The following is a 16,835-nucleotide window of genomic DNA, read 5'->3' as shown; positions in this document are numbered from 1 at the left end:
ACGTAACTTCTCTTCGGTCCTCTCTTTTTATCGGTTGCTGTCCGCGTCGCGCGCACGGGCGTGCGAGAAGGGTCCGTGTTAGTCCACCGAATTGCGTATTCGCGAGGCTGTGTTCGTTCGGCCGGGTTCGAAAAGTAAAACAGCCGCGCGCGCGAGCGAGACGCGGCGAGGAAGCGAGAAGGAGACGCGAGAGACCGGCGGCAACGGACGGACGGCCGTGCGAGAGAGCGAGAGAGACGGGACGCGGGCGTAGTTCGAAAAGTAAAACAGCCGTGGAGGCGAGCGAGACGCGGCGAGGAAGCGAGAAGGAGACGCGAGACACTGGCGCAACGGACGGACGGTTTGTGCGAAAGAGCGAGAGGGACGGCACGCGGGCGTAGGCAGACAGAGCGAGGTCGCGGGTGCGAGGGAGACGCGGTGACTCCGCGGTCGGCCGTCGCGGCGCGGCAGTGTGAGCTCGCCAGAGGTACGCGACAACGGCGCGCATCGATTGGCCGCTAGCCGTGAACCCCACCATGGCTTTCGCTTTCACCCAATGGGGCCTCACTTTCGCGCTCGCCCGCGTTCGGCGCCACGGCAGCCGGCACGCTGTCGTCGCCGGCTTCTCTCAGTGATCTGTGCACCCTACGAGTGAGCGAGCGTTTTTCGTGCGTCCGTGTGGGCTTCGCGTCCGTCTCGTTCCGCAGAGAGAAAGAGAGAGAGAGAGAGAGAGACGAACGGAAACTGGACGCGGTGAAGGAAGAGGCGACGGAGAAAAAGGGTGTAGGCTCGGTACGGCCTCGGTGTCCGATGTGTGATCGTCCGAACATTGCCGTGTGCCCGTAAGCCGCAGACTGTATCGCGGACCGCTGAAGTGTGCCGGAATCGAATCCACGCGCCGGGGGAACCCGTCGTAGGTACGCGACGTGCGTGCGCGCGAGCGCGCCCTCACCGTCGGAAATTGCGTTGCACGCCGGGGCGGCGCGCGTACACCGCCGCCGGTTGACCCTGACATTCGACGAGCCAGGGCGGCCACTCGTCGTCTCGCGCGCGCGCCAGCGACATCGCGCATCCGTGCCGCTGCTGCTCTTCCGACGTGCAAGTGCGACTTCCGCGCGTACGAGACTTCGCCTCCTGTGGCGATCCACAACGCTGACCTTGACTTCGATGCGCCAGCGCGCTCGCGGACACCCGGAGGAACCTCGCGCCGGTGCGCCGTCCGCGCGACCGGCGCTCCTGTGACACGCGACGACGAATGACCTTGACTGCCGGCCGAAGAGGCGTCTGCCTTGATATCGGCTGCAGTCGTGCTGCTGACGCGCGCGAGGCGCGCCCAGAAATGAGCGAGAAGTGAGAAGGACGAGAGAGATCTCCCGCGAGTCGATACCGAAGCGCGATCGCCATTTGAGAGACTACGAGGACGACGTGCGTGAGAAACGACTAGCGGCGGAGAATCCCTGACCTTGACGTGAGTCCGAAGCATCTCGATGGCACCACGGCGTCACGCCAACGGCGGCCACGGCGGTGGCGGCGGCGGCCTCTTGGAGAATGGTGGCGGCACGAACGATCCCATCGACAATTTGCTGGGCCCTGGACAGACTACGCGCTGCTGCACGCCGACCGGTGAGTGCCTGCGAGGCGACACCCTCATCCGGCTGGCCGCTCTGCACGACGCGGTCAAGGTCACTTGCAACAACGACAACTGCCCGGTAGGGCAGTTCATGCATCGCGAGTGCTTCGACGCCTGGGAGCAGACAGTGCTGACGTACCTGAAGAGCTGCGGCCGCGCCCGTAGCTGGTCCGAGCGTCAGCGTCATCAGAATTTGTGGACGAAGAAGGGCTACGACCTCGCGTTCAAGGCCTGCGGCTGCCGCTGCGGCCGCGGCCACCTGAAGAAGGACCTCGACTGGATCGCGCCCGGCCTCGGGAACATGCCGGGAAATCGTGCCGACGAGGCCGAGGCGAAGAAGAAGAAGCGACGAAATCGGCAGAACACCCGGCCGAGCCTGGCGGTGTCGGCCGGCCCGCCCAACCACGGTAACCACGTCGTCGCCGCGAACGGCCGCGGAACGAGCGAGGCGCAGATGATCGAGTCTGGCCGTGGCAGAGCCGGCTCCCTGTCGTCCAGCACCGGCTCTAGCTCGCCGCCAGCGACCAGCGAGCCCAGCGTCAGCCCACTTCACCAGCCGCAGGCTATTATGAAAAAGAAGAGCAAGGTCGATTTCTTTAGCGACAGAGCGAGGTGATTACTCTCTTAATTTAATTCCTCTCTATTTATTTAACCCTTTAGTGACCGACATAATTTTTTTTTTCTTTTTTTATCCTGGACTTTCTAACGTTAAAGATTTGATTTATTTATATATTTTAAAATAAGTTCAACGTAAATAATAATTAAAATTAATTAATGCAATTTACGCTTCAAATTCTGACGCATTCACTGAAGTGCTAATAAATTAGAATTGTTAGCGTGTTTTCTTTCAAATTGTGACTCTTTATCTTGACACTACTACGTTGACGAGACTATTATTTGCTTACGTTAATTCGGGGCTGCCGGGTAATTTTGTTTTTTTCGTGGAATATGTGCCTTGTTTTACTCTCGGGATTGATAGAGATCGACAAAGCTTCGGGTAAGGCGTCTGAATATTTCTGGACGTTTTGAAAAAAACTCGACGTCGCGAACTAGAAACGATGCATCGAGCTCGTCTTGCTCGAACCCTCGAAGCCTTCGCTAAGGAAAGAAAAGCCGAATCTTCGGATAAGAATGATAGATGAGAAGGAGCCGCGTCTCGCCGCGTATTTTCGTGTGGGTGCGTCTTCCGGGGAAGGCGACACCTTAAAGCAGACGCGTGAGAATGAAAGCCCGAGAACGCCAGCGAAAACCAGTCTATTTCTAAAACTGCAAAAACCACCAGATTCGGAATGTAAAGCACGCATACAAAAAGAAAGACCGCGATACTGTCCGTTACGCAAAAACGGCGTGGTTGAAAAAGAAGCAAAGTATCTGCTCTCGCGATTATTCAATATTCTTTTCTTATTATTATTTTATTTTTTTTTTAAATTTTTTTTCTTTCTTTCTTTTTTTTTTTTTACATACGAAAACAAGCTCGTAATTTCAGGGTTCCTGATATAAATCACAAAATTCGAAAAAATGCGAAACGTTTTCCGCTTTAAATTCGCGCGAATGGGTCCTGATAATAAATCTTCGCCAGGCAAAATCGGTCCCGACTTGCCACTCGGTTCTCTTACGTAATCGCGTCTCACCGAGCCCGTAGTTAATCCAGCCATTTCTTTTACGACTTTGTCGCTCACCGCGCTTTATGGTCTTCAAATATTTAGATAAAAGCACGCCGCGCGATTTCCGTCGCGGCAGATGGTGCCCAAATGATAAGCGGGGTTTCTCGGAAGACACGATCGGCTCCCAGGGACAAAAGCGGAAGCTGTAGCGAGATGAAAGGGCGGGGAGGAGGGATGTCCCACTGGAGAGACATTGCCAGTCTTCCACTGGCAATTGTCATATCGTTTCGCGCTTTATTATTTAACGTTTATCTGCTTATCTGCTTTTTTTTTTTTTTTTTTTTTTTTTTCGCGAAAATTATCTCGCGATTAATATTCACCGCGAAGCAGTGATACTGCGCACCGACATTTGATATGCCTTCGCTGAACGTTCCTCATTAAAAAAATCACTGGCGTCGTTAATTGACCGGGGTACGAACGTTATCGTTTGGCACACATGCGCGCTTAGAAATACCTCGTGTTCGCTTTCGTCGTGCATAAAGGAAGCAACGAGGGTCGTATGGCGCCCTTGAAGGGAGGGAGAGCTGTCGAGCGAGAGGCCGAGGGTCCGAAGTTATTACGAATCGCGGAAAACTCACTGAAACACGAACTTTTTCGTTGAAGGCCCTTCAAAGGGTTTGCCTCTCAGTTTTTTCTCTCTCTCTCTCTCTCTCTCTCTCTCTCTCTCTCTCTTTCTTTTTATTATTATTATTTTTTTATGACTGACAATCCACGTCGCTTAATATCGATAATCGGGCTCTCTAAATGTCAATTTTCTAGATGTAAGTGTATTTTATTTTACGTTGTCCTTGTTAAACGCCGTCTAAAGCTCCATTTCATCCGCTTTGCAGACAAAGCTGCGGCGCCAATGGCATCTTCTCCCGTCGCCTGGACTTCAGCGCTTTCAACAGTCTACCCCGTACCAAGCTCAACTCCTATCACATCAAAGTGAGTGATTAGCTTGATTTTTTTTCGACACGTCCGGTATTCCGCACGAGAGAGACTACGGCTCGCTGACGCGTTACATTAACATCCCATTGGCCCACAAGAAGTGCGCTCTGATCCCCTCATACACCTTGTCGGCTCCGCAATGAGCCGCGTCGTGATGGGTCCTGAGTAGGCTCGGCACCATAGGTTTCGCCACGACAAATTGGCGATTGCGTTCGCCACTTTTACGGTACACGAGCCCGCCGATTAGTTCGAACCGATCTCTTATTAATTTTTTTTTTTTTTTATTTATTTTAAATGCTGGGTGAACCACCGCGCTATTTTTTGCCAAGTCCATTGAAATAGATTTAAAAAATGATAATTTTACGGCAACTCCAGATTAATCGAAAAGAGGCGAAAGTTCACCCAGCTGAAGAACGCGTTTCGATCAAAATTCACCGCTGTAAGCGCTTCGCCCGTTCTGTAATATTTTTGAGCCAGAATAAATAATTAATGGATTATACAGTTTTTTTTTTTTTTGCACAACACGACACTCGTTCATTAACGTTACTCGGCCACTGCCGTCTTTATCGCGAACACGCCGCTTTCTTATACTTAGTACTTAATCTATCGCGACACGCTCTAACTTATTTTTTTTTTTTTTTTAATAATTTCTACTCGCCGTCGGGTCGGAAAACGCTGTGTCTGCTATTTTGCGCCAGCTCCGCCTGAGCTACGCTTTTCGCTCGCACGGTTGTTTCCTTTCTAGAATTCCTTTTTTCCTTGAAGAGCACGAGGTGACCGCGTAATAATCATTCGTTTACCTTACACCGCAAACGCGGATTTAATTGCGTTTAATCGGCCAATCGACGCCCGCGAAGATCGATCATTTTCGACAGCCGTGCGTTTTCGCACGCGCCTTTCGCGTTGCGTAACCGTCCAGAATAACTCGAGATAACAATATATCATCGACTATAACTAACAATATCTCAAATCGAAGATAAAATTAATTCAACCTTTTCCACTATTACAATTTCTAAATCAGCATTCGTAGGAAGCTTGAAAAAAAAATTTTACAACCGAGACCGAAAGCAACTGTTGACTCTTTTCTCGGCTTTTCTCCGCCTGAGAAAATTATACACACTCGTAGGATATTTTTAAACGGCATCTCAATCGTATTAACAATTATTCATAAATCGGAATCATAAATTGAGCTCGATCGTACCTCGGAGGTATTACGAAGTTACATTTGTAGCTTCTGAACCGACTTCGCTCCTCTCTTCGCTCGGAATAGTGCCGCCGCAGGGGCACGGCGAATTAAAATGAACGATCAGACGGAGCGACAACAGGCGCCAGTGAGGTTGCCGCTCCAGGATACTCGGGCGCGGGAATCAACAAAGATCGCCATAATGGTCGACGGATCCGAGCCGTGCAACATAGTTGCGTCACCAGGAAGACGTACGATACGCGTCAACAGAGTAGCGAAGCGGTACGGTGGGGACCGGCCGCGGCCTTGGCCTCCACTCTAGCGTGTAAGGAATAAACACCCGATTTTTTTTTTTTCTTTTTTTTTCCGTTCGAATATATGTATCTATATTTATACTTTATTACAGTAGGCTCGCGGCTCTATAAATGTATTCCGGAATCACACGGATCTCGCTTTTATTTTTCCGCCGGTTCTAACTAATATTCGATAACACGTACCCGTTTCTATATTTCGATTATTCGCTTTCTATTCCGCCGACTGACTGACCGTCTGGCCGGCCGCACCTGCTCGTGCTCTGACCCGTTTCTTTTTCTTTTTTTTTTTTTTCCGTATCGGCGCGTTATTTCGGCGAATTGGTCGCGATTTTCCCTGATCTATCGCTCCCTTCCTCTCGGGGCATCACGGATCGACCGCGTGTCGATCACAACGGCCTTACAGGCGAGACCGTTCCCTCTATCGCGCTGGTTGTTTGGGAATGTCAACCGAGGGTCACAAAAAATATTGCGCACCGCAGCCGGCGCTTTTCTGACCGAGAAGGGGAAGCGGTGCATTATTATGCAATGGCGCCGCAAGCGAGCCCGTTATCGCTAAGTCGTGGCTTATCGCGATCGGGACCGCCGATCGTCGCCGCGCGTCTCTCTCTCTCTCTCTCTTTCTCTCTCTCTCTCTGTTTTTCTTCTCCACGAAATCTCGGACTCGCGAAATTAGGCGCGAAATGAAGAAAGTTGATAAATAATTCATCGCCCGACCGGTGTGTGCCGTGTTAAACTGTCGGTAGATGATGAATTTCAGTCGGATTGCGATCTAGAAAGCATGTGTTACGGAAATATAAAGTTCATTCGTCGCCGCTCACGTAACCGCTGGCGCCAGACGTTATAATTCTCCGCCGAGCGTCACAACAAAGCAGCAAATATCGTGCGCTGCTAAGTATAAACTATTTTTGTAGAAAACGTCGCGTTTGTCATACGTTTTTTGAGCGACGTTTTTTTTATTTTTTTTTTTTCCTCTCTCGAAAGTCACTCTTGATTGCCACGGCGACCTACGCTTATTTTTTTTTTTTTCTCTCCGCACCGTGATGATGTTTGGGCTCCTCGTTAGAGCTGATGATAGAACTCCACATCGCACCCCGATGACTAACGCGCGGTTATGTAACGTGTTGTTATGAAAACGTAGTTGCGACAGGCGCGCTCGCGCGCGAGATTCGCACGAAGTAAATAGCGCTGTTTACACCGTATTACAGAGATTAGTCGACAATGTGGAGGAGAGCCGATAAAACGCGAGAAACGCGCGCCGCGCCTTTTTTTGCGCCGCGCCCGGCGACTCCGCAGCCGCACAATTCCGAATGCGATAATCTTAAAAATAACATTCTTTAAATCAACAGAGCCGGCTTTATCTATTTTTCGTCAAATGTAATTTTTGTTTTTTTTATCAGTCGTATCGCGGCGACGAAAGGCGCATAATATCGCCTGCAATTAACGAGAGCTGACTGCGTTTTAAAAGTTGACATTGACTTCGTTGAAAATCGACGTCCGCCGATCCGCGAAACGCGCGGAAGAAAGGTTTTATCTCGGCGACCGAACTGTGAGAGAAAGCTTTTCAACGTCGTTCTTACGAACTGGTCCTTTTAATTAATCTCTGCCCCCCTCGAACAGAAGTATCATTCAAAGCTTTAGCGCCACTCGGCATAGACCGGCGAAAGTTCCTTCTCGAGAAGATTGCGATCCCGTCCTTCGCGAGATAGATTGCTCTCGTGTACGATTTCGTTTGGTTTTTGTCGGCTTACCGTGTTTCAAAAATTCGCAAATATACGCCGTTCGAAAGGAAGATAAAGAAATAACTTTCGTAAACGCAAGTTGGACATAGTAAAGAATCGCTATTGCTCGGGATTAATTAAGTGATTAATTAATTAAATAATATGTAGGAAAATCGGAAAAAATAGAGATAGTCGATTTCGAACTCGAATGATTTTTTAAATAATGGGCCACAGAGCGAACGCAAGCTCTCGCGGATAGCATCGGTCCGACGCTGGAAGTATAAGCGCCGTCCTACTTGGCCCAGAGATTGGACAACACGCGAGTGAGACAACGCGCGAGCGAGGCTAGGCGACGATACGTGAGGCGAGGCGAGTAACGACACGCGTGCGAGACGACGCGACAACGCGCGAGCGAGGCTAGGCGACGAGAAAGAGAGAGAGAGAGAGAGAAAGAAAAAGGAATAGAGAGAACTCTACGGGGACGTAGTTGCCATGGGAGGACTCTGAGGGTGTTTCAGAGCTGACAATGGTACTCTGGTTCCTCTGGTCCCCGCTCCCTGCCCCTCCCCCTCCTCGTGTACATCCTCCTCTACCGATGCACGGTGGTGCGTGCACACGCGCGTTCTCGCGCGCGCAGAATCGATCTCCCTCGAGTTACCTAACGGCTCTCGTTAGGCTGGCCAGGCCGGCCGGCAGAACCAAGGAAACCGGTATTATTGAAAAACTGGAACCGCCGGTTCGTCGACGGGGCACGCTCGGAAACCGAAGCCTTGTTGCGCAACACTCGCCGATCAAAGAACGCGCGCGGCGCAAAAATATTGCATCTGCCGATTTTTCGAGCTTCACGACGTAAAACGCAAAGGAATATCCAGTTAGGTAAAAAGTTCACGATGTTTCTTTGGGAGGGAATGATTCGCGTTCGGTCTTCGGCTTTCTCATTGCTGGTGCTAGACGGCGCTCGCCAAATATTTGGCGAATGCAAACGTAGTGCACTATCGCGGGGAAATATATCGCGTTATTACGCTGCGTTACCGCGGCCATTGTCGCGTACCTCACACGTTTACATGGTACAACATTTGCCCTGGCTTAGTTGAGAAATATTTGGCGAGAGCAAGCTTCGAGCCGCGTCAGGGGGCGGCTTAATCTTCCACGGAATAATGTAGCCTTAGAGCCGCGCACCCTCGACGATTTTATTCCGCATCAAACGAAGACGTTGCCTGTGGTCGGATTGAAATCGCGATTGATAGCACAAAAAAAAAGAAAGAGAACAAACGTATTAGGTTGTTGAATCCAGAGAAAATTCCATTTTACGAATTTAAATTTAAATCCTGTTAATTAATATTAAATCACGCTATTTAATTAAATACTCTCATTAGAAAATTAAATGCTGTGACTAGCTAAAATAATTCTCAGCGTCATATTTTCTCCGTTCCGACATCACTTCCGACGTCTAACACGACGATTTTCTAGTCGCGCTTTATCAGCTGGATCGCGTCACGCGTCTTATCAGACCGGAACGCGAGCGTACGAGGAGATGCCTGCACGTGAGATGGAAGGCGCGCGCTTCGCCACGGTCAGCATCCGTTATCGGGCGCGGATAGCGAGAAGCAAATCCGTCGGTTATCACGGCAGCGATAGGCGGAGGCGCGCTAGTTACGAAGTCGCCGGTCGTATCCACCCGCCCCGTTACAAATATAGCAGTACCGACGATGCGTGCACGGGGGAGAGGAGAGAGAAGAGAGGGCAGGAGAGACTGTATAGCCGGCGCGAGGCTAACGCACTCTAATCTAGTCTCTATAGATAGAGGCCCCCTCAATGCCATTCACTGCACGTACGTATGCAACACTCGCGGCCGCGTGCAATGCACCGCCATGAACCGCGAGCACGGACCTTCGGCGACGCCAAGAGAGAAGGAGAGAGAGAGAGAGAGAGGCCCGACTTGCGTATGCAATTACTTGGGACGTGAGCGACGGCGACGACGGCATCGCGAGCTACCGCGAGAGCTTAATCGACTTAAAACGTCGCGGCAGGTCCCTTCCCCTTAACGAATACTGCAAGTCGCTCGCGGTTATCTTGGGTCGGCGATTACCTTTTTTTCTGCAAAAATCCGTGCTTTTCTCTCCGGAAGAAGCAATCGATAAGATACTAATTATTATTTTTTTTATAGCTTTTATTTATGTATTACGGTAGTATAAAAACTTTTTTATTGTACTTTTTTAAATTTTAATATTATTAAATTTATTATTATATTCTTATTATATATGTACAATATTTTGAGAATGGTTTCATGGTAATTAAGTCTGTCTCGCGTGAAAGATCGCCCGCGCGAGAAGCAAAATCCTCGAAGGAGTTACGACGCGCCGATAATTAATTTTAATACGCGCCTAGCGGGTCGCCTCGTTAGGAGAGAAAAGCCCCGACTTTATCACGCGTATCACCTGTTATTTAACCAGCGCGTAAAACCGCGCGGCCGTACGTACAGATTAATGCGGCGAATTAATTAGCGGCCGCCGAGCCGAAATGTCGCGCCCACCGTAAAACGCGATCGCGAATAAACAATAACCGCTAATTAGAAGGCACCGGCGGCCATTCGTCAGGCGACCACTGATCTCGCGGGCCTCGTAAATCGTACAATTACGACCGGCCGGCCTTAAATAATTTTAATCCCTTTCGCCCTTCCCCCCCTCCCGGGAAAGAATACGAAATGCCCGGTGCCCTTTTTCAACCAGAATGGACCCGTGGCTCGATTCCTCACGCAGCCTCTTTCATTATTTTCAATCGATGGGCGGCCCAAATTCAATCGCGCAAGATTGTCCCAGTAATACGAACCCTTAACGATCGCGCCCTAACGAGCTGCGGCCGAGAACCATCGGGACCTTTGATCGGTCGAATCGGTATGCAAAGCGCTCGCGAGGACCAAAATCAGAGTCGTCGGTTTATCGATATTGCAACACGTATTATTTATTCCCGGTGCAACCTCGTCTCCGAGTAAAGTCGGGCACCGATCAAATCGAGTTCGAAGATGTTGCTCGAAAAACTCAGGTGACCCTCAATGAATCACTGAATGACCCGGGACAGTTTTCGAATATTAAAATTTTCTGAAATTTTTCTCGGATCTTTAAATAATTTTTTTTATCGTAAAATTTAATAATTTTTTGATAACATCTGATACCGTCTAATAAATTAACTTTCAATTTTTATAATTTAATTTTTACGCTACAAGTATTATCTTGGAATATAATTTTTTTTTTATTCGCTAAAAAGTGCCTTTTATTAAAAGTACAACAGTTTCTTTAAGAATACGAGCTTTTTTTTTTTTTTTTTATTAAAGTCGTGCCGTCAGACAGAAATTGTAAAATCGCACAAAGAACAGCTCTCGCACATCTTTCTCGGAGTCTTTTTCGTAAGTAATTACTTCTCTTCCTCGGGATGGTAGCGGAAGTAGGCGAAGTTTCGATCGTAACGAATTTTACGTTCGCCTATATACCCGCTTTTTATCGTTCCGCGTCCTATAGCGGAGTCCGCGTTGATGTTAAGGCTCTAAATAAGGTCGTCCTTAGGAACCCTAAAAAATCCCCAGCGGTGCCTTTTTTTTCCGCATCCCCTACGCCGTCATCTCCCTTCTTTCCCCCTGTTTTACTCCCACCAAAAAAATCGTCTCCTCGGCACAATGTACATAAAATAAAGTAAATTATTCCGTATTATCGACGCGGATCTATTTTGCTCGATTCACTTTTTTCCTGCAACTCGACCATTCTGCGTTGCATTCGCCCCCGATAGCGCTACCACGCTAATTCGTTATTCCGCGTTCGACGGCTTTCGTGGTCTCTCCAAAGACTTAGGCACTCTGGTCGCGAGGCACCTATTCCACAACTCTTTTCGGCCCGCGCGGCACCTTCTTTGGTCCCGAAGCACCGATACCCACCGTCCGTTTCCGTCGGCCCTCATCAAGCCCCTAACCACAAACTGCAGGACATATTATACCTCACGTTGTCGACTCGTCTCAGTTCAATCCCGGACGAACCCCCAATTGTAAGAAAGTCGGAAAAAATAGAGGAGATAGTCGGTCCCGAACTCGGGATCTTTGACAATGAACTGCGAAAATTATCTTTGCTAGCTGGTTCTCTCTTTCTCTCTCGGTTCCGCGCGAATTCACGTGATTTCCTTCGCCTCCCAATGTTTCTTCTCTCACCGAAAAGTTACGCTTCGTCGAAAGTTTCGTTAATTACCAGGCTACGCACCCCCGCGAGCTATAAATCGCGCGAGTGGCTGACGGCGATACTTACCGGCTGCTTAAAGAGCCCGCGCGAATTGCGGCTGGGATCTTTCAATCCGCTATGGCGTCGAGTTGTTTCAAGCCGAGATATGCGATCTCGTTAATGCGTTAATAATTAATGACTTAAGTACAGTTTCTCGTTAACTCGGCAAAAAAAAAAAAAAAAAACAAATTAACGGTGCAGTTTTATAAAACTCTCGCTCATTATCCGTGATCAATTTTTTTTTTTCGAACAATTAAAACGTTGCCGCCGTTTTTTTGCGCTGCCGAAATTAAAAAAAAAAAAATGTTTATTTTCGCGCGACTCACAAATCTTCCTCCGGGGCGCGTCGGTTGAACGACCCGAATATTATCATTCCGTCGAATGCTCGATACGCTAAGCGTTACATCGGCACGATAGTTTATTATTGCAGCCCGCCGCGCGAGAACTGCGGGCTCTTTATCTCGCGACTTGGTAAATATTGTTTCTCGGACGCTGTGACGAAGATAAATGCATCGAATGTCAGCGGCGCCGGGCCCGCAGAAATAGCCCGAGCTGGCAAAATGTCAAACCCACAATACTCTGCTTCTTTCACCTTCTGTTGCATAATTAAATTTGCGTAAGGCGAACGATGCGTAAATAATTTGCGGCTCGAAAATTGACAACGGGAGTTTAATTTAAATCGCAAACACGAGCGTAATTAAAATATGTTTATATATATATAATTATTTATATCTTTGTTAAAACCGAACGCGACAGCGATTATATCTCAAGAAAGAGGGGAGGCGTGAATTGAAGCGCGTCTTCAAAACTCGTAACTCCTTTCGTCGCACGAATGACGTTAACTCGCCCGAATGGGGTCGCGAGAGATAAAAAGTCGGGTCGAGATTTAACACAGATTCCGCGTACGTTCGTGCGTTTTGTCACGCCGGCGATTAGAGCGAAACAAGTGCCCGGCGCTCGCACGCGAAATCTTAATCCACCGGCTGGAATATCGCTTACTGGTGCGAGTCGTCGCTTAACGGAACCGAGTCTCGCGGTGCAGTTCTGTTTCAGCACGGGGTCCCGTCATTTAACAACCCTTCGGATTATTTCACAATGGTGATTAATTTTCAATTCGACGTCACTCCCTTTTTTTTTTTTTGACGCCGCGCCGGAGTGTCGACGCGCGTTTGACGGCCACCGAATCAGCCGACTATTATCCGCCGCCGCTCGCCGTTTTTCTGTCCCACTTCGGCCGAATCGAACACCACCCCGCTGCCTTTGCCATTTCGCCGTATTGTCGACGGATAAAGACCCTGGCCGCTTGTAGGTACGCGTCTCTCTTGTGCCGGCGTGATCCCCGAGTGACACCCGCTCCTTCGTTCAGATTTCGGGACTGCCAGCGAAAACGGTAACGATCCACGATCGGCCGCGACAGCTGTTAATGCGTTACGATGAATTCGGTTTGACGACCCGGAGGGTAACGGCACAAAAGAGAGAGAGAGGCCGGATCTCTCGAGAGTTAGTTCTGGGTGAAAACTTGCTTGATTGCGTACGAATGTGACGCGATTTCATGGGCTTCGTCGTGATAGAAAATAGAGAAAGGGGGAGGAGGAGAAAACCCGACTATCCTTTCTTTCTCCGATCTCACAACCAAGCGCCCCAAAATGGTAGGCAATTTCGAGGTCAAGGAAAAAGCGCAAGAGAGTAAAAGTATCCGTTAAAGTCGCTGCACGCGTAGGTGCACGTTGCGTGTGTATGTGCGCGCGCAAAGAGACATACGCCACTCGGACTGTGCTCAAGTATTGATTTCCCCGCGTTGTTCCTGTTTCTCTCGCCCGTTCTCGAATATTTAATTCCTACTTATCCTTCGCAACGGCGAACGGCATAAGTGCGGATAAATAAGCTGACGGAGAAAGAGGGAGGCCTCGCCGACGCGAGCAAGACATACTTTAATGATAATCCGGAGACGACATCTGCGCTTGTGCCCGCTCCACCTCGTCTCCCGTTCGTTCGTTCTCGCTTTTCTCGTGCTGCTTTCTGCATGATTTGGCGCGGACTATGTTTACCCGTTGCGGAAGATCGACCGAACGCGAATAGCGGAACTCGCAGACTTCAACTTATCAAAAAATTGACTTATCAGTTTAATAAAAAAAAAAACAAAAAGCTTTAGTTGCGCCTGACAAAAGATATTCTCTTGTTTGATCTCGTCGCGATCGCTCGCTAATTAGCGGCGTTTTCTTTCGTTAAGGGGATTTATTTTCTTCGATAAAAGTTTACACGCATTGTTCCGCGATGAGTTTGACGAAGGGCCGGCAACGTTACTCGCGGGGCATCTTGCTTTCAGAGAAAACTTCATTCGGCGCAGACAATTGACTTGCGAAACTCGGCAGCGTCGTAAATTCCTACGAGAAGTGGATGCGCTCGTTGCACTCCCCAGTTAATGCGAATACGAGCTTGCGCGAGACGAACCTTCTTACTTTCTTTAAAAGCATCGCGTGGAGTTCGAACAGTTAAATGGTCCACAAAACGTATTTACGAGCGGCGAAATGAAGTAACAACAAACAAGGAGAAGGAACACTTCCACCTCAATTTCTACATCTCTTAAGCAATTTCACCGAGGCTTTTAATTATTATATTAATAATTGTTAAAATAATAAAATGTCGAAATATAAAATTTATAATAAAACAAGACGAAATAAAAAAAAAAAAAAGAAAAAAGTACAGCTTTTATTTGGAACTTTAATTCAAATATTAATTAACCTACGCCGTTAAATATTAACACGATATCGAGTTCAATTCCGCCGAAATTAGCGGCGTCGTAAGTTCCGGTGATGAAAGCTGATCCAGGGGGCTCAGAAAAGTTAAATGGAAAATAGAAAGTCGGGGGATCAGGGACAAAGGGATTACTCAGGACTGTCCATGTATTATAGCCGGAACAAAGGATTCGCGAAGGATTTACCCCGCGTTCTCCTCTGCTCCGATCGTGGAAGGGTGCGGCGGTCCGGAGCGATAACAACTTTTCGCCGAAAGTTTCTCGGTCTTCGTCCCTCGCTCGTCTCGCCAGAATGCTCGCGGTATTTCACGGACGGGAAATATTGGGCGGTTAGAAATATAAGTCACGCAGGTTATACGACGTTACATACCTGGGACGACTCCGTGCGTTTCCCGCCCTTCAACTATCCCCGGCACTTCGACCGGCTCCATCTTGGCGATTTTAATAGGATGCCATTCCACCGGTCTGGACAATGCCCGGCACCGCCCGACGACGACGGAACCTTCTGAGAGGTCTATCAGACGCTGAATCCTCCCCCTCCCTCCCTTCCTCGCCGTATAAAAATAATGAAACTTTAAAAATCTTAAAAAAAAAAAAAAATTGCAAGGCTAGATTTATACCAAAATTCACAGCTGTTCCGTTTCCTGTTTAGAATTGATACGGCGATGAATGTATCGCTTTATGCACGGTATTTGCGATATTTGAGCTTCTGAATATCCCGGGAACCAAACGACACCGATCCGGGAAGAAAAGCAATTTCTCTCGCGAGCTTGGGGGTTCCCGATAAAATTCTAAGAGCGCCACGAGGCGTGTGTCGTATCAATTGTCAATAATATTAGGGACCGCAATTTCACTCGGGAAGTTCCGTCGGGCGTTGTTCGGTCTGATATCTATCCGCTTTCCCCTTCTGTTTTCCTCGTGATGGCGATCTTCCCTCGCTTCAAAGGGGAAAAACGGAGCCGGCCGGGAAAAAGGAAAAGAAGGCCCGCGGTGCACGGACAGAGCGCCACATCGATTATTTTCACGCGAGAAGGAACACGAGTCGAAAAGGGTCTCTTTGTTCGGATATCTCCTTTGTCGAGCGCCAGTGGGTCACTTGCACTCGACGAAGACCGCCGCTACGACTCCCTCTTCTCGGGGGAGAAACGAAAGGGAGGAGATCTCGCCGAAACTAGGAAGTTTCGTAGAAAAGTCGTATTATCGGTATTACTCGGATAACGTTCGCTGGACGACGGGGGGGCGACTCGAGAAGTCCACGGACGTCGTCTGTGAAGGTGGCAACCCTTTCGGTTATTCGTGCGGTTCGCGCGAGCTCGCACCCGGGCGATCCCCGGGCCAATCCTCACTCTCACCCCCTTCCCCTCTTGTCCCTTGGTAGACCGAGATGTCCGCCACACGGGGTGGATACCGCACGCAGCCCTCTTGGACACCGAACCCTCTCCCGTGACATTAACGCGACCCTCGCACTTTGAGTCCTGAATATCAACGACATTAGCCGCAACCCCTAGCAGGTTGATGGCCCGGGACGCCAGTGGAATGTCAAAACCGCGACTGCCAGGTATTTCGACGCCATTGATACAATAATGGAAACGCGATCGCGTTCTTCGCGCCGAGTTCACGGCTGGGTTGACTGTGATCGAAACGAAAATGAACGAAATAGAATAAATAGAAGGGAAACGAATACTCGATAGCGTATCTGTACAATCGAGTCCGATATAATTTTTTTTTTTTTTTAACTCACGAGAATTTATTTCTTTGAATCAACAGATTTTTATTTTCTTTCTCTTTTTTTTCCGTCGCGCTCGCCGACGTTGTTTGCCGGCAGTCGTTTTCTCGCGACCGCTTCAGCGTCCGCGAGCGGCAAGTTTCCCCGCCGCGCGTCAGGATCAGAAGTTCCGCGAGAACTTTGAACGAGCGAGTATCCGCGAGGCGAACTTTCGGGCTTTAAAGTGAAACTCTCGCGGATCGTTTATTCGCCGTTACACGCGACGCTTGTTTTCCGTGGGAGCCGACAACAAGTGTGAAGTGACGGTGGATAAGCGCGGCGAGACGCCGCTTCAAAAGTGAGTGACTCGCTCGTTTAGTTTACCATGCTCGTCTCGCTCTTCTCTTTAGAACGCGTGTCTATTGCGCGTCCGTCAGTTGTTTCCAGACGTCGCGCAACTTTGAGAAAACTTCTCTTGCGTTCGTCGTGTTTAAAAGGCGCGAGTTTCGCGAGCGTCGAACGACGCCGGTTTCCGTGACGAGTAAAAAAAAAAAGTGTCGTGATTTATTCTTTGCGAAGTCACGGCGCGCTCTTTTCCGTCTGGCGCTTTTCGAAATCGTACCGAAGCTGTTCCCGCCGTTAGATTTGTAGCGAGCCTCGAATAATCTCCCCTCGGAACGGTCAGCCCGAAGGCGGGA

At 49.1% G+C, this 16,835-nt stretch overlaps 1 protein-coding gene across 1 annotated transcript in view; it reads left to right on the top strand.

Annotated features, from left to right (window-relative positions):
* Positions 1 to 392: 392 nt before the first annotated feature.
* Positions 393 to 16,835, top strand: part of Heca (hdc homolog, cell cycle regulator) — an 85,730-nt gene continuing 69,287 nt past the window's right edge. Inside the window, exons 1-2 of the mRNA XM_070667693.1 lie at positions 393 to 2,221; positions 4,104 to 4,200. Of these exons, the coding sequence (XP_070523794.1) occupies positions 1,467 to 2,221; positions 4,104 to 4,200 (852 nt within the window). The 5' untranslated portion in view covers positions 393 to 1,466. The remainder of the gene's footprint in view (positions 2,222 to 4,103; positions 4,201 to 16,835) is intronic.

This window comes from Cardiocondyla obscurior, linkage group LG16 (genome assembly GCF_019399895.1).
Source record: "Cardiocondyla obscurior isolate alpha-2009 linkage group LG16, Cobs3.1, whole genome shotgun sequence".
Lineage (NCBI taxonomy): Eukaryota > Metazoa > Arthropoda > Insecta > Hymenoptera > Formicidae > Cardiocondyla > Cardiocondyla obscurior.
Note: the sequence above shows the minus strand (reverse complement) of the source record. Positions and strands in the feature narration are given on the sequence as shown.